Source organism: Hirundo rustica, chromosome 4 (assembly GCF_015227805.2).
Source record: "Hirundo rustica isolate bHirRus1 chromosome 4, bHirRus1.pri.v3, whole genome shotgun sequence".
In the NCBI taxonomy this organism is placed as follows: domain Eukaryota; kingdom Metazoa; phylum Chordata; class Aves; order Passeriformes; family Hirundinidae; genus Hirundo; species Hirundo rustica.
In genome coordinates this window covers 56,715,338-56,740,432 of record NC_053453.1, presented here as the reverse complement: position 1 = coordinate 56,740,432, position 25,095 = coordinate 56,715,338, and the positions used below count along the sequence as shown (strand labels likewise).

Below are 25,095 nucleotides of genomic sequence, written 5' to 3'. Positions count from 1 at the left end.
TGACTCAGTGTACAGATATAATTGGCAGACTAATCCTTACCTGTAGAGAATTAAAATGTAAATGAGTGTAGGGTTCTGATACTTTTGGGAAGGTGAGTTATTATTTTGAAGACTGAAGGTTTAAAATATTTCCCTTGCAAGACTTAAAGTTTCGGAAAGAAATAAGAAAATCTTCATAATCTTCTTGCTTGAAGTGAGCAACATTCTCTGTTTCCTTCCCCAGAGATATGCAGTCATATTATGTTTTTGTGAGCTCGTGGATGACAAAAATGGAATCTATCTTGTCTAAGGAGCAACGCACGACAAAGTTTTCTGAAGATCTTTCTAACCGTTGCAATGTCTTCATCCAGGTTTGCAAGTCTTTTCATGTGGTGATGCAGCAAATTGATTTTTTTGGTGCAAGTTGTTGAACATGAAATCACAGGAGTTCTATGATCACTGGTGTGTTATTTCACAGTTTTGGAATTCTTATGAAGAATTCCAAATTCTTTTAATGCTTGGTACTCTTCCAAGAAAATCTGTAAAAGGTCTTTTGGTAAAGAATGTGGGGAAAGGGAATCTGACTAGATATTCAGCGGCTAGAATTTTGGATTTTTCTCTTGACAAAGGAAATCAAGAAAACTTCATCTCCTCTCTAGTAAAGGTTTTGGGTTTTCTTTCCTTTTGAGTCATGAGGTACTTACAGTGGACTGAAGCCGTGTCTATTTAGGTTGATTTAGGACAGTACATACTCCCAGTAAAGGTTTTGTGTTGTTTCATTGTGCTTTGCCTAGTGATGGTACTTTGCAAGGATCTTACTGCATCCTGAGATGGCTGGTTTTCTTTTGGCCTACTAACAGCATGTAGTCTTAATGTAAGATGCATCTTATTTCTGAATTTATTTTTTTGCTAGTTTTTATAAGTATCTCTCTACCTGACAGAAATTTGATGAGAATTTCACACACTTCTTTGTGTGAAAGAAGCATGATCCTCAATCTTCTTTAGCTAAAGATAGGCATGTACTAGGATCTGTGGTTTTTACATTTGAATTAGTTGCAGTGGACTTAAAAATTTGCTCCATGCTGAATTGAGTTTCCTACACCACTTGCTGTCTTTTCCTAGTCTCCTTTTCTTTTTTTTTATTGTTAGTATTTTTTCTTTGAAGTAAGTTTAATAGTTGTTTGTCATGTTGTATATAATCATTGTATTTAAAATCTTAGCATGTACTGATGTAGAAAGGATTGGTATTTTTATTGTGGGATGGACATCTCTATTTTAAAAGTGTAAAACTGTGTAAATACTGTCAGTGTGTTTGTTCCACAGAGTCTGGAAGGTTTAGATTGTTTTTGTGATGGGATGTTTCTTGGGGAGATAAGAATTGCTTGATGGGTTGGTTTACAATAGACTGGAATTACTAGACCTTGGAGGCCCTGTGATTATTTAACTCACTAACCTGTGTTTAGTTGGGATGGCTTTAGAAGAGTTTAATCAGATGATCTAATGACTCTCAGGTAGTTCCTTAGTGTCTGCTGATAAAAGTGTCTCATTCTGCTTTGGGATCCCAGGCTTGCTTAGTGTGGTGAAGTGGTAGGCTCTCTGTTGTGCAGGGGCAAAGGTCAGCTGTCTGTCATGTATGGAACAAAACAGAGAGCACTTATTTTACTGACATCTGAAATATTGATTATTAATTTTTCTTCCCCTTGTATTCATTTTATTTGTAGGGTTTTCTTTATGCATACAGTCTTAGCACCATCATTAAAACTACAATGAATCTTTACATGTCAATGCAAAAACCCATGACCAAAACCTCAGTAAAAGCCTTGTGCAGACTTGTGGAACTTCTGAAGGTAGGTTGCTGGGTGAAATTTTTTTATTTCATCTGGGAATTACAGAGAACATTGACCAAACATCCCATATTAAAAAAAAAAAAAAAACCAAACAAAACAGAAACAACTGTGATGGGAAGTGTTTTTGCATGCATGGCTTCTTGTTTGAGAGTGGTTTGGTTAGAGAACAGACTTGGAAGGCTAGGACTGGGTTGGTTTGTTTGTTTCTTTGGGGTGGGTTTTTTGGTAGCTTCTAACTGGCTTCCTTAGTTGATGTCACAGAATGGTTGAGGTTGGAGGGGATCTCTGCAGATCATTGGTCCAGCCTGTTACTGCTCAAGCAGAGACACCTAGAGCCAGTTGTCCCAAACTGTGTCCAGATGACTTTTGAATATCTCCAAGGGTGGAGACCCCACAACCTTTCTGGGCAACCAGGCTGTGACAGTGCTTGGTGACCCTCACAGTAAGAAAGTGTTTCCTGATGTTCAGAGGGAAACTCCTCTGCTTCAGTTTGTGCTCACTGCCCCTTGTTCTGTTACTGGGCACCTCTGACAAGAGCCTGGCTCCATCTTCTTTGCACCCTCCCTCCATGTATTTATGTACAATGAGTGATAAGGTCCCCTCCAAGCCTTTTCTTCTCTGGCTGAGCAGTCCCAGCTCTCCCAGCCATACTCACATGTGAGATGCTCCAGTCTGTGAAATTTCTTCATGGTCCTTGGCTGGGCTCTCTCCAGTGTGTCCGTGTCTCTCTTGTACTGAGGAGCCTAGAACTGGACCCAGGACTCCAGGTGTGGCCTCCCCAGTGCTAAACAGGGGGAAGGGTCACCTTCTTTGAGCTGCCAGCCAAGTGTTGTCCAGTGGAGCCAAAGCTACCACTGGCCTTCTTTGGGACGAGGATACATTGCTGCCTTGCACTCAGCCTCCTGTTCACCAGGACCCCCAGGTCCTTTCCTTCCAAGCTGCTTTCCAGTTGGGTGGTTCCTGGTATAAACTGGTGATTGGGAGAGTGTTCCTCCCCAGATGTGGCACTTCACGTTTCTCCTGATATTTTTTCCAAAAGGATACTCTTTTTCAGGATAACTTCAGAATGCAGTGGTGAACGAAACTGAAAAAACCCAAACCAAAAACCAGAACTTAGATCAGTCCTGAAAGTTTTTTATGCTCCTAAATAGTTTTAATTTCTTGGTTTCTAAGGGTTAATTGTAACTGGTAGTTAACTGGTAGCATGTTACAAAGTGGAAAGAGTCTGTATTTGCAGTGTGGATGAGTCACACAGCATAAAGCCAGATTCTGAAGGCAGCAGTTTTGGTAACTACATGAACTAATGTGTTTTGGGATTGACCTCAGGCGATAGAACATATGTTTTACCGAAGAAGCATGGTTGTGGCAGACTCTGTGACACACATCACTCAGCATCTGCAGTATCAGGCTCTTCACTCTATCTCTGTGGCCAAGGTAGGTAATCCAAGTTCTAATAATTAATCTCCCAACATAAGTATTTTTAAAAACATTAAGTTTAAAATAAAGTATTTTTGTATTTTTTCAAAATCTATTGTGTAGTGCTCTGTCATAATCCAGAGATATATAAGCTTTCCAGTAATTCCAAGCTTTTTCCTAGAAAATTGTACAGCATAGATGGTTACTTGTTTTTTTACTAACAATGGTTTCCTTCTTCCTCTAAACTGCTGCATCTTTTGTCATCATCTTCTTGTATTGGTTTTAGATTTTATTTCTAGTGAATTTTCACAAACTGATCTTTGCTTACCTCTCTACTTATGCACATTCACAAAGCAGTCTGTTGCAGGTCTAAGCAAACAGGGTGCTATTTAAATCTTTGTCTTCTTGGCAAAATAGCAGTACATGATGGCTTACAGCAGCCTACTGTGGGCATGAATTCTCTGTTTCACTGTGGGATAAAATGGCTTCTTTTGCTTGTCAAAACTTGAATTTCAGAATTCAGAGTGAAGGGGAAAATGAGACTTTAGTTTGCCTGTCCTGATGTATTATGAATTGGTTTTATTTTACCTTCAGATTCAGTAGCAGAGTTGCAAAGGATGTATGCTACTGTTACTGGTGCAGCTATTTCTTTTTACTTGACTGTAATCTTAAATTATGTGTCTGCACTTCTATATTTTCTAGGATAAGCAAAAAATAGTTGTACTTATAAAAAGTCTATATACAGATATATATAGCAGGAGTAGCATGAAGTGGAGAGATTCCAAACTTTTAAGTCACTAAGAAAAGCTGTATATCTTTAAACACTTCACACATACATATAGATAACTTTCATAAACTTTTCAAGCTGTATCTGTAATTACATTAAAATTATTTTTAAATTAATAAAAATATGCTAAAACCTTTCTATTGAATGCTATTGAAAAGAGCTGTGTGATATTTTTCTTGGTATTTTGACTACTTATCAGAAAAGATGTAAGAAGGCAAGTGTTGGTAAACAGAAGGATCCATTCATATGACTTAATCTATGTTCATGTTGGCTGCACATATTGTAAGAGCATAGGCAGGTAGTATCACTGAATTGGCAGAGTAAGTGAACCTGGATTCAGTTAACTCTGTTCACAAAACATTACTTGTTTGCAGAAATACTCAATTTCTGCCAAGTCCACAAGCTTTGGGAAGAAGCAGTAAGCTATTACCTTTGGGCTTAGGTAACTTCTCTCTGGATTTCTGTGTCTTTTTGTCATTAAGAAAAGGGTAATTTCTGATAAGAAGTACAGTGAGCAGCGCCTGGATGTCCTCTCTGCTTTGGTGCTGGCTGAGAACACCCTCAACGGGCCAAGTACAAAACAGAGGCGACTGATTGTTTCCCTTGCACTGAGTGTGGGAACACAGATGGTAAGTGCCAGGATTGTTCCAGCCCTTCATTTGTTCGCTGGAGTGTCTTATGAAAAAATAGCTTGTCATCTCATGTTTATTTCTCTTTTTCTTCATTTCTACAGAAGACATTTAAAGATGAAGAACTTACTCCCCTTCAGTTAGTTCTCAAAAAACTGGACTTGATCAGTGAACTTACAGAGAGGTGAGCAGTGACAGCAGTCTCGGGGAGCTGGATCCTTACTGTGTGAATGGCAAAATCTGGTGGTGATTTTTGCATGTTTTGTAGACCAGGAATGGGCAGAAAGAATTCCAGAGTTAAGCCAGAAGCTCACTTACTTTTGGGCAAGTCATATTTCACCTGACTGTTGATTGTTTAGAAATTCTGTCGCTTTCTTGGGTGACTTGGTTTTCTGATGAGCTGAAGTGCTCCCCTTAACCCAGCCACAACATTTCTGAGTTAGCACCAGACTGTTTGGGAGACTGAGCTGCTAGTTCTGCTGCTGCTGTAGTTTCAGTGCACACTCAAGTTACATCATGCTGTAAGCCAGGTGAATATCTGGGTTCCATGCAGTTTTTAGGAGAGAGCAAACACCTTTAGTGGTTGACTCATGAGATACAACCTGTCTGCATTTATCCCAGGATTTTATCAGGAGAGGCCTGCTTCTCCTTTTACTTACAGAAGAAATTTAGAATGTATGTTTGATCTCTAGGCTACTACTTGCATGTGATAAGAAAACGGTTATTTAGGACTTTGCTGAAATGTAAGATTTAAGTCTTTCAGAGACTGTGTAAATCTTTTCTCTAAAGCAGGTACCTTTTATTTATAAATAGGCTAGTGGGAAAAAAAAAAAAGTTCTTTAATAAAGAACTTTCTTCTGAAGGTCAGTGCATCTGGAACATTAAAATAATTGTGTAGAACTTAGGCTTGAAATGCCCTTGCCTTTAGTTTAGACACACTTACTGTGTTAGAAGAATGGTTTCTTCCAAATCTGTGTCTAACAATTAATCTTTTTTTCCAGAGTTCGAGCACAGTGCGACAGTTGTTTCTTATACTGGCATCGAGCCGTCTTTCCAATCTATTTAGATGATGTCTATGAAAATGCAGTGGATTCTGCTAGACTGCATGTAAGTAATAATGTTACAACTTACTAACTGTTGTGACAGATTCAGATGAAGAGATGATAAACCTTACACTGAAGCTCTTAAAGGAAAAGCTCAAAAAGCAAATCCCTGACTACTACTGAGTCAGACATTTCTTCTCATTCTGGAGAATATAAAAGCAATCTTTGTTCTACATCTATCAGATTTCTTTAAAAAATCTCGGATTGCTGTTGTTAACTCTGTGTCTGTCTGTCTCTTCGTCCCTCTCTCCATTCTAATTTGAAATGAACACTTGCTAGACTTGAACATTAAAAGCCTTTGTTCCTCTTTGTGGTTACGTATTTCTAAATCAGATATCACTGTGTTCAGTGATTCTGTGTTGGATAGTTGTCCTGTAACTTTTTCCACCCCTCATCTCTTCTCCCCTTGTTGAAGTACTGTGTACTTGCTGCAGATGTGAATCATGCTTTAGCATGATAATCCTGATAAAAATCAAACATCTGTTCCAGGGTTGTACAGTACTGAAATTAATAAAGTGCAAATAATTTTGGATGAAATAGCTAATAATTAGGATCTTCCAGTCAGTAGCAAATAATACCTCAGATTAAGGACAGGGCGCTTCAGTAATGATTATTAAATCTGTTTTTAATAAAAATAGGAAGACTAGTGACTCTGCTTTTTGTTAGCTTTGAACGCTGTTTTGAGTTGCTGGTGACATATCTGGCAGTTAATAATATGTATTTTTTAACAAGTACATGTTTAGTGCACTACGGGACTGTGTACCTGCTATGATGCATGCAAGACACTTGGAATCTTATGAGGTGCTTCTGGAATGCTATGACAAAGAAATCATGGAAGTGCTGAACGAGGTAATTTGTTGTGGTTGGGAATTAAACACTTCAAATGCTTTAAATATCTTTAGCTCAGACCAGCATCCATTGTAGCAAATCTGTTATGATCTGTAAAATTAGCACAGAGAACTTGGGTGTGAAGTATTTTAATGAATAAGGAAGTGTTTGGTTTGATTGACAAGTTTGGTTATTTAGGACTCGTTTTTAATGGTATCTGTGTTGGCTGGGAACATGAAAATACTGCACTCTAAATTATGTAAGTTAACAAAACCTGTTAGAGGTTTGACTGTGCAGACAGAGGAGTGCTTTTCGTCAGATTAGCCTCTATTTGGATGAGTGCCTAAAATAAATGCTACTGTTCTTAGTGTGCATGCATGGCTTTTAGTAGTGAAGGGTCTGCAAATACAGATGGCTTCATGACTGAATTATTATCTAGAATTATCAAGCAGGTTTGACAAAACAAATGCAAATTTTGACTTCCCGAGTCTTAGTTTTTAACCCTTGAAACTATGCTTTTTATTTGACTAGTTCAAGACAAAACATTACATACTATTCAGAAAATCTGACCAAATTTCTTATTGCAAGACTCTTCCTCACTGAATTTGTTCTTATTATTAAGGTAGATAGCCCTAAGCTTAGTTCCCCTTAAAATGAGAAGTGACAATACTTGAATGTAAGTTGTGTTAAACTCCCTTGTGGAAGTTTTAATCATGTAAAAAATGGCATTAGGTAGGTAAACCTTTATGTTTTCTGAGGTGTGTGAGCTTGCAATTGTGTACTAGAACAAGAACACAGGAATTCAATACTTTGTCATTCCCAAATATTTAATCATTTTGATTTGTGTGACTCTACCAAAGCAAATTCTTCACTAGTTTAATCAGTCTTACATATATCTGTGGAGAGCAGTGTTGATTCTGCTAACAGAGCATTGTAAATGGATGCTGAACATGATTTTCTTTTTTGTGGTTTGTTTTTTTTGTGCGTTGGTTTGGGATTTTGGTGGGTTTTCCTTTTTTTTTTTTTTTTGGTTTGGTTTGGTTTGTTTTTTTTTTTTTTACTTTCTTGAATAGCACTTGCTGGACAAATTGTGTAAAGAGATAGAAAAGGACCTGCGCTTATCAGTTCACACACACCTGAAGCTGGATGACAGAAACCCCTTCAGAGTTGGCATGAAGGACCTGGCTCACTTCTTCTTTCTGAACCCAATACGTTTTTTCAATAGGTTCATCGACATAAAAGGTGAGGAGTCACACATTTGCTTGGTTCCGTTGTTTTCATCTCTTATACTTTGGCTTTGTGTAGATTTTCACTTCTTTCCACGCTTTCCTAACTAAATAGGTAGCATTATTTTAGTTCGTCCTTTGTGTTCACAGCTTATGTAACTCATTATTTGGACAAGACCTTCTACAACTTAACCACCGTAGCTCTTCACGACTGGGCCACCTACAGCGAGATGAGAAACCTGGCGACGCAGCGCTATGGTTTGAGTATGACTGAGGCTCACCTTCCCAGCCAGACCCTGGAGCAGGTACAGTGCCCACAGGACAGCAAGAGAATTTAAACCCTCCCACTGTCACAGGACTGAGTCACTGAAATTAAAGTGAAGCCCCTTTTTTTCTGATGTTCATGGAGACTGTGTCTTCCTAAGTTGAAAGAGGGCATAGAACTGACAATTTCAGCTGATTTTTTGGCACAAAAGTGCTGTAGATCGGTTTCTGTTTCCAGCTTTTGTTTTGTATTGGCCATATTTGATCAGCACGTTGTTACAAAGAATTAAACAATCTCACGACGTCGGTTTCATAACATTCGTTCTGGTATGAGCTTTACTTCGAAACAAAGACACCCCACACTTCAAATCACCCCAGCCTCAAAAGCCTGACAAGATCCCTGGCACAACTGGAAATAGGGTGTATAAATTAAATAGCACCATCTCTAGGCACAGTGGTAGTTAAGGGACTCCTTAGGGGAAAAAGTGTAAACAATCGTAAAATTTATATTGCAAATAGCAAACCTCAGTCTTTTATACAGGTTGCGTTAAAAATTGGCTAGTTGCTTATTTCTCTGTAGATATTGATATGTCTGTGGGAATCTCTAAGGCAAGATTCTGTATTTTAGAATCTGAAAACAGATAAATCTCAATTTTTTAATTTTTTTTTTTTTATTGTTTAATTGTGCCTTGTGGAATAGGCTGCAGGATTCCTTACTTTCAGGGGAAGCTGGGAAAAAACAGGCAGGAGTGCAAATGTTCAAACATGGGCTGAGCTGCTGTTTTCTCCTCGGAACATTATCTTACAGATGCTGAACAAAAATCATGAAGAGGTTCTTCATTTTGCAAAGGAAAACACTGTTTTCTAAAATACCTTCAAGTAACTGCAGAAACAGTATTTCTGCACCCTAGCTGTTAGGTGTGTCAGGAGATCTTGAGAAGTTTTATCATAGTAATTCTCGATAAATAATATTGTTTCAGGGTCTGGATGTTTTGGAAATCATGAGAAATATTCATGTTTTTGTATCCCGCTACCTCTACAATCTGAATAATCAGGTAAGGTACATCCTGGCATTTGGCTGCAGCTTGAAGGGATTGCAAAATGCAGAGTGGAGTATGTGTAAGAAAAGCCCAGGCTGAACATGCATAGTGAAAGGCTGTAAAATAGTTAATTGGTGCTCTAGAAAAACATCTTGGGGATGCTGTGGCTTGGTCTTGGAGAATGTTGTGTAGCGTATCGTGGATGCCAGTAGGATCGCTGCATGTCAGTTTTCCAGTGAAGCTAGAAGGCAGCAAGGATAATTGGCTGTTCTATAAGAACGTACTAAGTATGTGATTTTTGAGCTTGAAAAATGTGTATCTGAAAATGGGTTATTGGAGAGATGAAGCAGTGAATGACATGAAGAACATGGACAGGGAACAAACCTTTGGTGTTTCTCACAATGTGAGAATGAGGTGCCCACTACAAAAATGGGCAGCTTCCTGAAAGAAAAGTACTTTTTTTTCATAGCTTATGATTCAGTAGTGGAACCCATTGCTGTGGTATATGAGGGGTCAAAAGTGCAAACAGGTGTCAAAAGAGTTTTGGCTATTTAATGTAGGATATAATCTCAAATATGGGAGTCTTTAGTGCAACATCTGCCTTAGAACTGTTGAATCACAGCTGTGTAGAAGTCAGAAGAATTTACCAGATAAAGTTCATTGTATCCATGCTGTATTTTCTTGGTTCTTTCCCTAATCACCAGTTATCAGCTGCTCTCAGAAATAGGACATAGGCTATTTAGATCAATCATTTATCACAGAACCAGTTTTGGGTAATTTACTTTATTTGTCCCTTCCTGCCTCCCAGATCTTCATTGAAAGAACAAGTAATAACAAACACTTGAACACCATCAATATCCGACACATCGCTAATTCAATTCGAACTCATGGAACAGGAATCATGAACACAACAGTGAGTGTCTTCTGCACTGCTGCTGTTGGATTATTTGTTTGTGATTGTGCACAAAAACCTCCTCCTTTCCTCTCCTAATACTGTATTTGGTTATGCAGTTTTAATAATGCAGTAATAATGTTCTGTGTGAATTAATAAATCTGTTCTTGGAGGTGACACAAATCAATATCACGGTCTTTTGAGGCTTATCACTTCCAGTTACAAAATATTAAGAAAGAGATCTAAAACGACATCAGAGGAGGTGTAGATGTTTTGGTTGGACTGTTCTGGACAGTATGCCCTGATTTTCACCTCATTGACACTTAATAGACAGATACTTTTGCTGCAGTTAAAGCAAATCTTGAAAAAATGAAATGTTAATTTTTTTAAGTTCTTCTTGTAATTGTTATGCATAAGAAATACCAGCTTTTCAATTTGCAAAATAAAGCCACCGACCTCTGATCACTTACTGGAAAAATAAATTCCTATTGCAAGGCTTTTAATGATGTCTGAGGTGTAGGTGGCCATTTTAACCAGCCAAAGATACTTGCCTCTTTGCAAGGTAAATGCAAAGAGGTGCGTTGTGTCTGCCATAGCAGGAGTTTATCATTGGGTTTCTCAAGTTTGGATACAGTGGTAAAGGTGTTTTCAGGCCAGTGCTTTCCAGTCTGCTGCTTAAGTTCCACCTTATTGCTGTTTCCTTTTTGCTAATCTTCTGGCTCTGTTTTTTTTTTTAAAAAAAAAAAAAAAAAAAAAAAAAAGGGAACTTGGGGAAATATTGAATCCACTCTCAAGTCATTATTTTAGAAGTGGAAATTACAAAAATCAAGTTTCAATGATTTCTTTCACTTTTCTCTGAGAGTGGGGTCTGTCTCAAAAAATGCTGCTACTCACATTACTTACTGGTGATGTAGGTTTATTCACTTCTGATTGTGAGTTATTTTTGCAGACGTGAGAAGTATTGAGATATGTAGGGCAGAAGATCCTGCCCTATGAAAAAGTATTTCAGAAAACTTTGAGGAAGTGAAAAAGTTGTGTCAGGAGGTTATGCAGATTCTACAGACTGAGGAATTTGATGATGTCTGCCTGTTTCAACTTGATGTTTGTGTTGTTTCAAAAGGGCAGTTACAGGATATTCCAGATAAACTAATGGCTGTGTAGGGCATGTGATCAGCTGAAATACTGACCTTGTTCCTAGCTGCCTCTGCCTTTCCTGGAAGAGAGTAGGCCTTCCAGGAGAATGTTTTTTCATTTTTCCTTATTCTTTAAAGCAGTGAAATTAAAGTAAGTTGAGAACTTGCATTAGAAGTTACTCAGGCATGTGGTGAAAGCTGGATGTTAGATGTCTTTGTTACTTTGCTAACTTTCTTGATTTGACTGATTTTTTTCTTTTTGCCTTCTAGGTAAATTTCACTTACCAATTCTTGAGAAAAAAGTTTTACATTTTTAGCCAGTTCATGTATGACGAACATATCAAATCCAGACTTATCAAAGACATCAGATTCTTCAGGGAAGTCAAAGATCAAAATGATCACAAGGTACAGTAGTTTTTGGAGGCTCAAGAGTAATTTGCTAAAAGAAGTACTACTTTCATGTGAGTGAAGGTGCACCAAACCATAACACTCCTATTATTTAAATGTGTATCCCCAGATAAAGGGACAGCTTTTGTCCTGGCAAAGTGCAGTGTTACCAGCGTCTGTCTTCAGGAGGGCTTTGTTTCATTCTCTCTGCTCTGTAAATATGGAATTGGCTAAAAACATTCTCTCAGTGACTTAAGGATGATTGATGGAGTTGTAGTCTATTGGAGGTTCCAAACTTCTTGTTCAACTCATGCATAACAGCTTTTAGTTTTGAATAATAAGCTTACTTGAATGGAATCCAAAATGATGTGATTGTGTAGCACTCATTCCAGTATGTCAGGGTCAAATGAGGGTCTGGTTTTCCGTGCTAGAAAATTGTCTCAAAAATGGGAGAGACAATGTATTTAGTAAAATAGACTGCTAGATTCTGTGCATGTCAAGTGCTTATTTGTTTTAGGAATACTTTCTTTTTCACAGTAAAACTATTTCACTTCTCAACTTGCAGAAGTGACTCAGTAAAATTACTCTCGTGAACTAATACAGACGAGCAGATGTATAATTTATAAAAAAATAAAGCTGTAAATGTGGCATAAAACTACATTACAAATAGAATTATATTGATGTGATGGAGTTATTTTTTTCTAAGGGTAGGTAATCATTACAAATAATTTAATTTTTTTTTCTAGTATCCCTTTGAAAGAGCCGATAAATTCAACCGTGGCATCAGAAAACTTGGAATAACCCCGGATGGCCAGAGCTATCTTGACCAGTTCAGACAACTCATAAGTCAAATTGGTATGAAATGCTATCTAACATGTTATAAATATTATTAAATGGGAGAGATCTTTGTCACCTAGTAACTGACCTTTTAGCTCAGTCTAAAGCTAGATTTAATTTCAGTCAGATGGAAAGTAGATCACTTGTAGCCCATGCTAAGGACATGCTCTCATCTAATTACACAGAAATGGCCTTTGCATGTCTTAATCTAAAATACAGTTATAGCTTGCATAGATTTCTGCTCCCTTTTCAGTTCTTTTCTTTGTTATGGAACTGGCTTTTATCCATGTTCAGTGTATCTCCTCGTAAAAACCTATTAGTGCTAAGTTGGTGTATTTCAGAAATTGGCCATATATCAGCTGAACTATCCTTGAATGATGCACGATGTGACAATGATATTTTCAGCCAGTGGTGCTGTAAATGTGCAGAACTGACCTGAACTTACAAGTGTTTAATGTGCCCAGTGGAAAGAGTTTGTATGAAAGTGAACACCACCTTTCTTGATGGTGCATTTTTGTTTTATTCCTCTACACTGGCTTTTGATAGCAGGGTTCAATTTAACTTTTGTGACTTGGCTTTCAGAGCCAAGTTCTGTGCCACAACTACATGGCAACTTTAATGAATGTTTCAGAGCCTGTAGGAGATATGAAGAGTATGTGTATTTAAGTAATTATAAATTGCTTCCTTGCTTTTTCTTGTTTTTGAAGGCAATGCTATGGGTTATGTACGAATGATAAGATCTGGTGGACTTCACTGCTGCAGTAGCGCCATTAGGTATTTCCACAAATATTTCATTTTTCTCTTTGGTCCTTCTCTTCCCCTTGCTCTCTATTCTTGCTGATATTCCCTGTGCCCTAACCTAGTCCCCATAAATTTTGAAAAGATCCATTTATAAGCTTTCATTTAAGTGGAATTATTGAAGACAGTGCTGGGATTCAGCACTGTACAATCATGGACATAAATCACTAAAAATAAAACAAATTCTATGGAAAAACATGGCAAAAGAGTTAATAGCATATACACATTAGTAAGACATTAAGTCCATAAACCAGCAGTATGTGATGTCAAATAATTTCAAGGGATGCATTAAGGAAAAATAACACAAACCTTGAGGAACTTGGAAAACACATTCCAGATTCCTTTCGTAGATGTTTCTGTATATGTTTTGTCTATGTTTATGAAAGGTCATTAAAACATAGCAACTTTCACATAAGAAGAAATAGTTGGTTTTCTTGCAAATAATAGTAACTTAGAGTTACCAAGAGTATCAAGTGCTAGAGAGAGGAGATGACAGCCCAGTAAAAACAGAAATACAAATAATGATGTGTGTTTAGAAATGAGGTTAATAATGCCTGGATGAAAATGCATGACAGATATGACATCATTTGAACTAAGTAGTTCGAGCCCAGGAGATTAAATTAAGTAAGTTATAAATTAGGGTAAATACTTCAATGAACACAGACAGTTGAGCATAATCATAACAAACAGTAAGTTTTCAGGTTTGTTCCTGATCTGGAAGATATTGTTAACTTTGAAGAGCTGGTGAAAGAAGAAGGACTCTCAGAAGAAACACAAAAAGCAGCAAGGTATGTGAACATCATGCTTTTGAGGTCTGGGGCAGGGGTGGGATGAGCGAATTGTCATTTTATGTTTATAAATGCAGAGATTAGTTATTTCTAATGTGTGTGTACATTAAAAATTCTGCTGCCTTTGTGTAAAATACTTGTTTCAATGCAAAGCAAATAGATGCAGTGATGCAGTTGTTTTGAAAATGTGAAGTAGCATTGATAGTAATAGACCTAAGACCTGATTTCTTGAAGAAATCCTTGTTTAAAAGCTATCAGCCTTTCCTCACTGTGTGCCTGAGCTCTAATTTTAAAATTTTCAGTGTCTTAGATAGAAAAGATGTAAGTATTCTATCCATAGACTTTTTTTTGAGATTTTTTTTTTTTCAAGAAACACTGTTCAAATGGGCTATAGAGGGAGGGTGCTCTCCCAAATCCTGGCTTGTGGATGTAGGCAAAGGACAAAGAGAGGATTTGTATCCCAAGAGGTGAGGAAGCAAAGGGATTTTCAGCAGGACCAGGTAACTCATTGCTCATCCTTTGCAGGCAGCTGGACTCTGTGCTCAGTGACCTGACCCGGAACTTTGCAGAAGGAACAGAGTACTTCAAAATGCTGGTGGATGTGTTTGCTCCCGAATTCCGCAGCCCGAAGAACATGCATCTCCGGAACTTCTACATCATCGTTCCCCCCCTGGTGAGGGTTTGCACTGCACTGGGGCTTACTTCAAATTGGTCTTGTCAGATCAGGGTTGTGCTTAAATGTTTGGTATAAGGCTGTAGTAGCATATATGACAATGTCTTGTGACATTTGTGAGTCTCCTTGGGATTCCAAGACAGTCTTTTCGTTCTTTCAGACCCTCAATTTTGTAGAGCATTCAATCAGTTGCAAGGAGAAATTGAATAAGAAGAACAAAAGTGGAGCGGCTTTCACTGATGATGGGTTTGCCATGGGTAAGTTTCAGCACCCTCACTAGCCTTTGGGTAAGCCAGCATAATGGACATTTGCAAGAAAAGTTTTGTTTATACTTTGTCTGTTCCCGTAATTAAAAATTCCATAATTTATTTGGATTTGTCTTTGCTTCAGCAAAATGGATTTGAGGGCTACACAGCATTTCCTAAACATGGAATAGCTGTGTATGGGAGCAGACAGTTTTAAAATATATTGGTGCTTCCATATTTCTTTCCAAGGTTGTAGTTCTCATCCAGATGAGAAGGAATGCAAGTATTTGGAGAAGTGATGTTTTTAAAAAATTTAAGCTTGTTCTTTAGTGTGATTTTTCCTGGTAGATTAATTGGAAGCTAATAGCAGTTTAAATGCTATTTGCGTGGAATTATCATCTTAGGCTCATCCATTAAAAATAATCACGAATTGTTTTGCAAATTGCATGCTGACTTTGGTATATGGTTTGTTAATGACTAGGTGTGGCTTACATTCTGAAGCTTTTGGATCAGTACCAGGAGTTTGATTCTCTGCACTGGTTCCAGTCTGTTAGAGAGAAGTATGTGAAGGAAATAAGAGCAGTGGCTAAGCAACAGAATGTGCAGTCCACTAATCAAGATGAAAAACTGCTACAGACTATGAACCTTACCCACAAGCGACTGGAAGTTTGTTTACAGGTACAGCATGGGCCTGGTTCCGTGTTCTGGTGACAATTTCTGTTCTGTATTGGGTTCAGTACTTACTCATCACAAATCATGTAACTGTTCTGATGGAGCTCATTGTGAACAAAATCCAGAGCATTGTCTACAGCAACAATGCAAAAGGAGCATAAAGACTCGAGGTGTATGACCTGAACGGAATGTTGTCGAGTTTTGTGATATTTGAAGAGCTGCTTCATTGGAATTCCTTGTCCCACTGAGTTTGAAGTCTAATGCAACCAAACCCTAAATGCTTAAATAGGAGAGAATATATTGTGGTTAAACTTCTTGCAACAAGGGTTGCACATGATGCTGTGAACCCTCAGTTGCCTGTGTGTTAGTTTGAGCTGCTAAATTGAATGATGCATTAGCTATCACATAAGAAAAGGTGCATTTGAATTTTGAAGCACAGCAGCTCAGGTTTCAGCTGTGGTGTGGTGCTTTCTCTCTCTTGATTGGAGAAGCCCATGGAACAAACCTGTCAATGGCTATTTTTACAGCCCATGATTACATTCTGTAATGTCTTGTTGGAATAGATAAGGTGCTGTATGCCCTCATGGTTCCCAAGAGTGTGCACTGTGTTTGGTCCTCTTTGTTAAAAAACCGCATCACTGAACCTTGTTCAGACACTGATCAAGCTTGTGGCTGTTTAAATTATTGGCTTGCATGATTTTCCATGGGCAAATGGCTCTAAGTTCTCACTGCTGCTACAAACCTCATTTTCAGCCTCAGTGGATCAGTGACAGATTTATTGCAGTGATGCTGCTATGCTGCTTTGCTTAAGCTGCCCTTTGATGTAATTTGACATTTGCTTTGTAAAATGCATGTGAATAAGGTATGAAAAGAGGAAGATTTTCAAGAGCATTTAAGTGGTTTAGATACTGAAATCCAGGTGCCTAAGATGCTCATGAAAAATCCCATTGATATTTGTCTTCAAATTTGTTATACGCTGATGCTCCTTTTATCTTTTCCCTTAGGAATTTGAACTCCTTTATTTCTCACTAAGTAGTGCAAGAATTTTTTTCAGAGCAGATAAAACTGCAACAGAAGAAAGCCAGGAAAAGAAGGAAAAAGAAGGTGAGTGAATCCTGTATGTAGAACATTTTGGCTAATGAGACTGTGTGTCTTAATAGAGATTTTTTTTCATAGCTGCTTTCTTGCTCATAGGTTGATTGAGTATTCCAGAGAGAGGTTTATGTGGTCATGGGTGATAGAGACTCACCAAGAACAGCTCAAGAGTCCTTCTTTGGAATAGGTGAATTTCAAGCTGGGCTTCTGGGGTGTGGAAAAAAAAGCAACCCCACAGAAGGCCCAACTGACAAAAAGGACAGGGAGGATTGCCTACTTGCAGTAATATTAAATTCAGTTACTTCAGCATCATACTTATCTCTTCAATTACCAGTGTTGACAATGACAACCTTAGGTGGAGTTAAATAAAATGTTTTTCACCTGTTGTACCAGCTGGTTGTCAGCTTTCGTAGCAGATGATGCAGTCACGATACATACTCGGATGTTTATGATATGCTTGATCTCATTGAATTCTGTATTCAAAGGGTAAGATCTTAATTTGTGGTGTGGTCTCCTGACTAGGTAACACTGGTGTTTTGCATTTCTGTCCCTGGTTGTACATTCTTCCTCATGAATTCTGAAAGATTTTCTTGAGGAAATTCTTTCCAAAGAAATGAGAGTGCTCCTAAGGATCAAGATATAGAAATTCAGTTCGGTCACAGGTTACTTAGAAACTCAGGGAACAGTATATTAAAAATGGAATTGGTAAATAATTCTCCACTGTAGTGCTGACAAAGGCACAAGTGGCCGATGGGATTACAGTCACAGGAGAAAAAGATTCGTTTTCTTCTGCAGTTAAAAAGCAGTTTGTAAAGAAAAATCCTTTTAGCACGAATTTATATTTGATCAAATTCAGTGAAGTTGCTCAGATAAATCTTCAGAGAAAGAAAAAAATAAAAATCCAAAGAACTCCCAAGCATTGTGGGAAGAATAGACATGCTGTTCTGGAGTCTGTAGGAGACCATTTTGGAGAACATCAGCTAATTATATTTTAGGTTAGAATATTCTCTGTTGTGGTACCTGTTAGTTCCCCAGGCAATGTGTTGTGAAGTGAGAAAATCTGGAAATGCATACCAGGGTGGAAAGTTTTGAACATGGAAATGATATCTATGCTCTCTGCCACGATGTTTGGACTTGGACCTTGAAAAATCTGTGAGCACTGTATATTTAATTTTTAGACAAGTACTGCTGATTGAAGAACTTTTCACCCCAAACAGGGATTTCTTCATAGGGCCAGGACTTCTTGTGCTGCAAGCTCAGGTTGCGTATGCTATTCATGAAATACTACATGAGGTGTTGCTTTGAAATCAGCATCATATATATATGCTAGGATTGGAGGGGTTTTGTTTCAAATAGAATGTTAAACATGATCCTTGCCTTTATTTTTTATTTTTGTAGAAGAACCCGGCAAAGCAAGCAATGGAGATCTTTCCAACTCTACGCCTGCAGAGCCTGTTGTGAAATGACATGGCTGGTATGAGTGATACTTACTTACTCAAATAACTCACGTCCTTGTCTTCATCAGTAACACTCTGTAGGGGTTAAACCTCTAGATTTGATTTACTTACTCCGTTAAATCCAAGAGAAAATGTACAGTAGTATACTAGCATCCACTGACGCTAGGTCTGTGTTTGTCTAGATTTCTTGTAGAAACTCCTATTTTTCAGGAGTTTGCATTATTTACAGCACTTTCTTTAGACTGAAAATAATTTAATAAAATGTTGATCTTGAAGGTAGTTATTTTAAAGTACATATGTGCAGATAAAAAAATCCTTATTTATTTGTAGATGCATTCTTGCATCTCTATCATAGCATTTTAAAAAAACCAAACTCATAAGCTTGGTCCAAGGTTTGAACTGGTATCTCTTCAACCAGAAAAAAAACCTGAATCCAGGTATTCGGTGTATCTGTTGTCCAAAATTAATTTGAGAACTGTCATTGTGCAGTCCTGTTGCATTTAATGCAATCACAGATTACACTGTGGGTGTAACAGTGTATGTTGGGAATGCATGTTAAATCTATTATACAAAATGGAAGTGCTTATTACTGTTTTATTCCAAACCCCTTTGTTATTACTGTAGACAGTATTTGTACTGTGGGAACTTAGGATCCCGTCAAACATTTATTTTCCCCTGTTTTTGCCCTCTTATCAAAGAATGGGAAAATTAAAAAAAGTGAACATAACAAATTACTTCTCATTTCATACTGAAGGTCTGATTTGCATCCACAGAAGTAAGGAAATCCAAGAGCCAAGACCAGAACCACAATCAGCTCTTCCTTTTATGACCAGACACTGTGATGGGTGTCTGTAACTATTAAGTGATCTTACAGTTCATGACTATGTTGTGCCTAATTGCAAGTTTCAGCCTCAATTCTGTATTTCCCAGCCTTTGTAGGTCTGTTGTACCGTGTGTTGTTCATACAGTCTTACATGCCTGATTATTAACAATAATTGCACTGCAGGCTCAGAAGCTGCTTGAACACTGTGAGAACTCTGTATAACATCTGTCCATGCCTGCAAGTAGAGGTTCTAGATTGTGCAAGAGTTACTCGGATTCCTAACTTAAGTAGCTAGACTTAGTTTAAAAGAAAACACCACTTCTATTAAAATATACAGGTGTGTTTTAATCTCCCAGAACATAACATCCTTCTAGTTCTTACCAACCAGAATAAACTACTCCAGTCAGTCCAGCTGAGACAACTACCCTTGGTTTTTTTTTTTTTTTGCACTGTTAAACTGTACTTTTAGACCAAACTTGCTTTAATTATTTGTTTTAATGGTTCAAATTGTTCACTCTTGGGTCATTGGTTAAAACAATTCCTGATGTACTTTTGATTCGCCCTTTCCTGCCAGTCACTTCAACATTCAGACAGCAAGGATGAATGTTTTGTCACAACTGGAAGGACCAGACTGATAAGAACATTCCATTTGTTGGTTCTGAGAACATGACACACAAGTTTCACAGACTGTTAAAATCAGCCGGGTTCATTAAAGTTTTTATTTTTAGTTCATTATAACTGCCCTAAAGAATGCTGCATTACTTGATTTTTGCTTTTTTTACTTTGATACTGGGTTTTGTTGTTGTTTTTTTTTTTTAATTTGTGTACACTTTTTTTGACCAAACTGTGCCCGCACTGAACGCTCAGTAGCACTGCTGAGATCAGCATTCTTGCTGCTGCTTCCCGTCCTGCTGCAGCTGCTGTGCACATCCTCCCACATCCCCATCTCTGCTGAAGTCACCTAAGTTCGTGGAGTGGAATGGCCAAGTGCTACATTTCCTTCTTCCACAGCAACAGCAGAATCACCCATAGACGGTGTTCCTTTCCCCAGGATGGCCTTGCTAGGGAGCTGTGTACAGTCAAGACACAGCCCACACTCTAGTCTGCACTTGAATTTTCCCATGTCTCCATTTTTTTTTTTTTTTTTCTTTTGGAAAGACATTATCTTGCTAAGGTAAGACTTTGCAGTTGAACATAATGTGAACTGAGCACTGTCTTCATGCACGGTGGTTAACAAATTCACGTGGTTCTGGTGATGGAAATTCTAGAGGAAAAACATAGCCTATTTTTATAGATGCCTGTTTAAGCTGGGAGAACTGAATGTATACTCTATGTGGCAAAAATATATACATACATAAATCTGTACAGTGATAATAGAGCTATTCTTGCTAATACAGGACTGTAGTTTGTATTTCCTTCTTTGTCATGTAGCAGCATAGACACGCAGAAAGATTTTTCTCATTTGAAATCCAAGGTGGGTCCCGGGTTTGGATGTCACATGTGACACTGAGTTGCATTAAATCCTTTTTTCTCCCCTCAAAGACAGGGAAGGGGAGCAAAACTCATGCTGTGGTGCTACTAGTCTTTCTGTTGCTTTTGGCCTCCTGTTGCAATTACAGGAACCAAATGGACCCTAACTGGTTGTCTGGAGATGAGACAATGGAGCTAAAACAATCCCCTAAACCAAACCAAACGTGCTCACTCAGAAATTCCCAGGGGTGACAGAAGTGAGGATGATGAATTTGCTGCAGGGACATAAAACAGGTCTAGGGTTTTTTTCCTTCAGGGCAGGGTTGAAGCAGGCTGTGAAGGCCAGAGTCTCACCCCGGCACGCAGCAGCCACCACTGCCCTCAGGTGTTCAGCCTTGTGCCAAGGCTGCTGGAGGTGGCGGCAGCTGCTCTCCCAGGGGCTGTGGACACCCAGCTCCCTGTCAGCCCTGCCACCAAGGGTTTGCATGGCTCCAGCAGCACCCAGCTGCTGCAAACTCCCGGTGCTGAAGGGCACATTCTGCAGGTCCTAATGCAGCCTGGAACCAGAAGGAAATTTGACTTGCATCAGACGTCCATCAGCAGCTGTTTTCAGCTTCTCAGGTACAAAGGACCAAATGTAATACTTAATGTTTCCTAACTCATTGTACAAAAGGGTATTTTGTTACTCCAGTCTCTTTGGTTTGTGAGTAGAGAACATTATGTACATAAAACTGTGTTAATAAATGCAATTTTGAGAACATCATTCGCAGTGTTTTCAGTACCACTAGTTCAGTGGGTGTTAATTTTTTTTAATCAAGAGAGCTTCAGATTTTATTTACAAAGACATTTTTGCATCAGTTACTAACAGTTTTCTTCCACGGTAGTACTTTTAAACATTCAATAACTAGTTAAATTAGCATTCTTCCACAACACTTCCACTCTGGGATCTTTCAGTTACTGTTGCACAGATTCTGCTTATAGAAAATCTGGTTTCTTGGTGACTGAGAAGAGTTAAATTAAGTTTGAGGATTTTCAGCCATTTTTTCTAGGTACCATATCTTGATTAATATAAATTATACTACAGATTAGACCCCTCTCCCCAGTAACAGCTCTTTGTCTATTTTGTTTGTGCTTGCAAAGTAATGTTGCTGATATTTTCAGGACTGAAAAAAAAAAGTAAGCTTATTAGCCAAAACTCTCTAGTGGCTAATCTCAGGAAGGTACTATGAGAGTTGTCAAAACATTTTAGACTTGTAATCTAACAGTTTATTGCTCAGTTTCTTAAAACCAAAGGTTGCTGGTAGACTCGGCTGTTGCACGTCACCACAACGTTAAAAATACAAAGAATTCTTATTCTAAAAGTACTTATTTGTCCTACTATTACCATCTCTTGTAAGAAACCTAACCATAGAAAAACTGCACGCAGCTAACATGCCACATTCGTTGCCTACTTCTGAGGTTTGCATGTCAGTGGTATTTAGAATAATAAATCAAGGAAGTACATTTTGTCCATTATTTAATTACAGAACGTGAGAGTGTGGTCCCCTGGAAGGTAAGAGCAGGCACTTAGATTTGTTTTGTAAGCTTATTCTAGATGCAATATAAAAATAGATTATATTAATAGGAAAAATTTAGTGTTTAACAAATTGTTTTGTAAATAGGCTAACACAAAAGGTAAATCTTGTTACACATAAACTAGGCTAAAAATAACTTCATCTGAAATAAAGTAGATAGTGCATTTTTAACCTTCATTCAGATGCACATAATCATGCAAACTATGAAAACTGACTATGGTAGGGAATTTGAGGCCTGATATTTGTCAGAGGAGCTGGCAGCTCACACGAATTTCAGTGGAATGCGAGGCTGCTGGCCCTGTAAGTGTAAGAAATGCCATTAACCCTCGGTGCCTGACACTTGGCTCTCCTGCCTACCAGCAGCACGGGGCTCCGCCTAAGCATTGCTCAGGATTGTCAGCTCCCCACACACAGCTCTACCCTACACCTTACAAATTCAAAATGCCTCCAGGGCACAGTCCTGCTGTGCTTCCAGCTCTAAATCCAGAGGGACTCTGCTCAAAGACACCACTGCTCTCCAGCAGGAAAGGGCAGCTGGCCTCAGGTGTGCGCAGGTGACTGAAAACCAGAGATTCTTCCAAAGCAACTCTCTGCTTTTGCTGCTCCCACAGAGGCTGCAGGAAGTGACAGGAGCAGCTATGCTTCTGATTCCTCCCCTCCTTCATGCATGGTTCCATCCTCTTCTGATATGTCATTCAGAAGCACGAACTTCCCATCATTTGTTAACGGCACAGACTTCATTAGCTGAGCTAATGCTTCTGGATCCTGAAGACAAAGCAGAGAGGTCAGCAAGCTGCAGCAGCCTTTGAGGAACACACATTTCCCAGTACTTCTTGCTAAGCTTTTGCAACTTCAGGTTTTTTTAACGAGCTTTAGAATAAAGATTTGAAATATAAATAATTTTTTTTTTTGTTAAGTAAAGACAATCCTTGGGCATTTACGAAGAAAAAAATTATTTCTGAGCCTTTATTTTGCTGTTCTTTAGTTACTGAAAAGGAGAAAAGTAACTCTAAAAATTTTATTATATGTATGCTTAGTCATTGTGACTAAAAGCTCATTCCCCAACTTGTTCTGAAATCTTAGCAGCAAAAATATACAACAAATAATAATGTCACATTTATATAGATAAAATGTATCTACAAGGGACAGGGTAACTGCCATTCATTTTAAGTGGAAAAACACTATGATTTTCATGCCTAGGTGAGGAAAGAATGTAAATTTCTATAAGTGAAACAACTGTGTGTGATTTACACATCATCCCCAAGGAGCTGGTTTGGTTTTTTGAAAATTTTGCTCACAGCTTTCTTTCAGACATGAACATTTGGATTTGTGTAATTTTCAATTTGGATTGGGATGGCATATTTTATCTCAAATCACATTACTGAGAAATCAAACAGTTTATTTTTTCTGTGTTAAATAACGTCTGCAAAACTTTGTCCTTAGGAGGAGTAGCAGTTCCTTTTTCTTATGCACACCAGAGGTACCTGGACAGTGTGGCCAAAAAGCAGAACATGATGTATCATACAGATGTGAGGAATGAAACAAACTTACCTTCTGTGCCTCAGTAATTTCTTTTCCCAAGCTAATAGCATAGCAAATCTACAAAGAAAAAATACATGTAAAGTTCCCTTCAGTTCTGGTTTGGTTTTTTGTTCCTTAATTAAGAGTAAACCACACAACGGTCAGGGCAGACTTAGTCTTAAAACCAGGCCTAAAAGCAGAGGTGGAATACCCATTTGCCATGCTATCTACTGCTAAAAAAGCTATCTTGGGTTCAGCTTCAAGGCTCACAGAGGCTGGTAAAGCTTTGTACTCAGCTCCAGTTAGTTTTAGTCCCCAGACTTTATTCCCATGCTTGGGGGAGTGCATATAAGCATTTGTAGGGACAAAAGTTCTCCATCCCACTCCTTATTTCTGTTAGAGCAGGCAGCAAACAGCCAGTGGTGTTAGCACATATGGCTGCCTTGTCTGTGAAAGCTTCCCAGCTTTACATGTCTCAACATAGCTGACATTCCTTTGTTAGTGCTGCTGCTGGCCAGCACGTTCCCATCTCTCTTAATGCTGGGATTAGCAATCCCATCCTTTTCTCCTGATACAAGCTGCTGCATTATCTATTAATTTGGTCCTTTTTGGACATAAGCCAGTGAAGGTGTGCGTGTTAACAGATTTTCTTGGCCACAAATTGAGCTGCTCTTGTTTCTATAGCACTCTTACTTGATGTGTAAACCAAGAAGCCACAGACCTGTTAACTAAAAAAAGAATTTTATTAAATATTACACAAACCTTTTCCCCTTCTGTGTTGCTCTCAAAAACATATGCGCTCATGGATTCTTCTCCCAGAGTCTCACTGAGGTGGATCACAAAGCCAATCAGTCTCCTGTTCTCCTGATGGGCAGCAAACTGTGTCACAGTGGTGAGTTCAAACTGGAAAAGTAAAATAATTTATTTGTTTTAACCAGCTCGAGTTAGCAGATTAGCTCAGGTTCATGTGACTGAGTAGTCACTGCTGTGATAGAAGAAGGTACTTACACTTGCTCGTGTAACTTGGGTTTGAGGATCTATTAACCTGCAATTTCATGTCGGGGAAAAAAAGAAAACTATTTCAGAGTGATTCCTGGTAATTTCAAGGGGCTTTAGAATAGAAAGGCAGTAACTCAAGCAGTTTTACAGATGAGGAAATATGACAGAATCAGGTGCTTTAGCTGTGACTGGCAAGCTTCAAATCTAGGCCTTGACTGGCAAGCTTCAAATCTTGACTCTCAGGTGCTCTGACCTGTACTTGTCAGGCAGCTTTCTGAGTCACTTGGAAAGGATCCTGAATGCCTGGGCTAACACAAAATGCAGAGGGACATAAACACACTCCAGCTAAAGGGAATGTCTGGTATCAGCATATTCCACAGTCACACTACTGTCAAAGGACATTCTTAGGAAAGAGAATCTTCCAATCCATTGTTTTGCATCTTTTTTTGTATCTTTGCAGGGTCTTACAGCCCTACTGCATCCCTCAGATTTTGATAGGACATTCTTACAACTTAGTCTGGAGAATCATTTCTAGGTACCACAGAATAAGAAAAGAGACATTTCTCTATAGATAAAGTGACTCTTGGGATCTTGCTTCCTCAAAAGGTGTGT

At 38.4% G+C, this 25,095-nt stretch overlaps 2 protein-coding genes across 3 annotated transcripts in view; one reads left to right on the top strand and one right to left on the bottom strand.

The window, feature by feature from the left end:
- The window catches only part of WASHC4 (WASH complex subunit 4), a 38,737-nt gene extending 17,585 nt beyond the window's left edge, over positions 1 to 21,152 (top strand). The window contains exons 14-34 of one of the 2 annotated variants that reach the window (XM_040063479.1): positions 224 to 350; positions 1,701 to 1,826; positions 3,153 to 3,260; positions 4,512 to 4,658; positions 4,763 to 4,842; positions 5,660 to 5,765; positions 6,494 to 6,610; positions 7,663 to 7,831; positions 7,966 to 8,120; positions 9,060 to 9,134; positions 9,928 to 10,032; positions 11,415 to 11,549; positions 12,278 to 12,386; positions 13,076 to 13,142; positions 13,868 to 13,954; positions 14,480 to 14,627; positions 14,788 to 14,884; positions 15,354 to 15,550; positions 16,549 to 16,648; positions 18,038 to 18,113; positions 18,870 to 21,152. In XM_040063479.1, coding sequence (XP_039919413.1) covers positions 224 to 350; positions 1,701 to 1,826; positions 3,153 to 3,260; positions 4,512 to 4,658; positions 4,763 to 4,842; positions 5,660 to 5,765; positions 6,494 to 6,610; positions 7,663 to 7,831; positions 7,966 to 8,120; positions 9,060 to 9,134; positions 9,928 to 10,032; positions 11,415 to 11,549; positions 12,278 to 12,386; positions 13,076 to 13,142; positions 13,868 to 13,954; positions 14,480 to 14,627; positions 14,788 to 14,884; positions 15,354 to 15,550; positions 16,549 to 16,648; positions 18,038 to 18,105 — 2,323 coding nt within the window. In that variant the 3' untranslated portion in view covers positions 18,106 to 18,113; positions 18,870 to 21,152. Of the gene's footprint in view, positions 1 to 223; positions 351 to 1,700; positions 1,827 to 3,152; positions 3,261 to 4,511; positions 4,659 to 4,762; positions 4,843 to 5,659; positions 5,766 to 6,493; positions 6,611 to 7,662; positions 7,832 to 7,965; positions 8,121 to 9,059; positions 9,135 to 9,927; positions 10,033 to 11,414; positions 11,550 to 12,277; positions 12,387 to 13,075; positions 13,143 to 13,867; positions 13,955 to 14,479; positions 14,628 to 14,787; positions 14,885 to 15,353; positions 15,551 to 16,548; positions 16,649 to 18,037; positions 18,114 to 18,850 lie in introns of both variants that reach the window. The other variant, XM_040063478.1, reaches the window with a different exon arrangement.
- Positions 21,153 to 21,204: 52 nt separating this feature from the next.
- Positions 21,205 to 25,095, bottom strand: part of APPL2 (adaptor protein, phosphotyrosine interacting with PH domain and leucine zipper 2) — a 33,146-nt gene continuing 29,255 nt past the window's right edge. Inside the window, exons 18-21 of the mRNA XM_040063481.1 lie at positions 24,493 to 24,529; positions 24,247 to 24,387; positions 23,515 to 23,562; positions 21,205 to 22,728 (exon numbers count right to left, since the gene is read on the bottom strand). Of these exons, the coding sequence (XP_039919415.1) occupies positions 22,600 to 22,728; positions 23,515 to 23,562; positions 24,247 to 24,387; positions 24,493 to 24,529 (355 nt within the window). The 3' untranslated portion in view covers positions 21,205 to 22,599. The remainder of the gene's footprint in view (positions 22,729 to 23,514; positions 23,563 to 24,246; positions 24,388 to 24,492; positions 24,530 to 25,095) is intronic.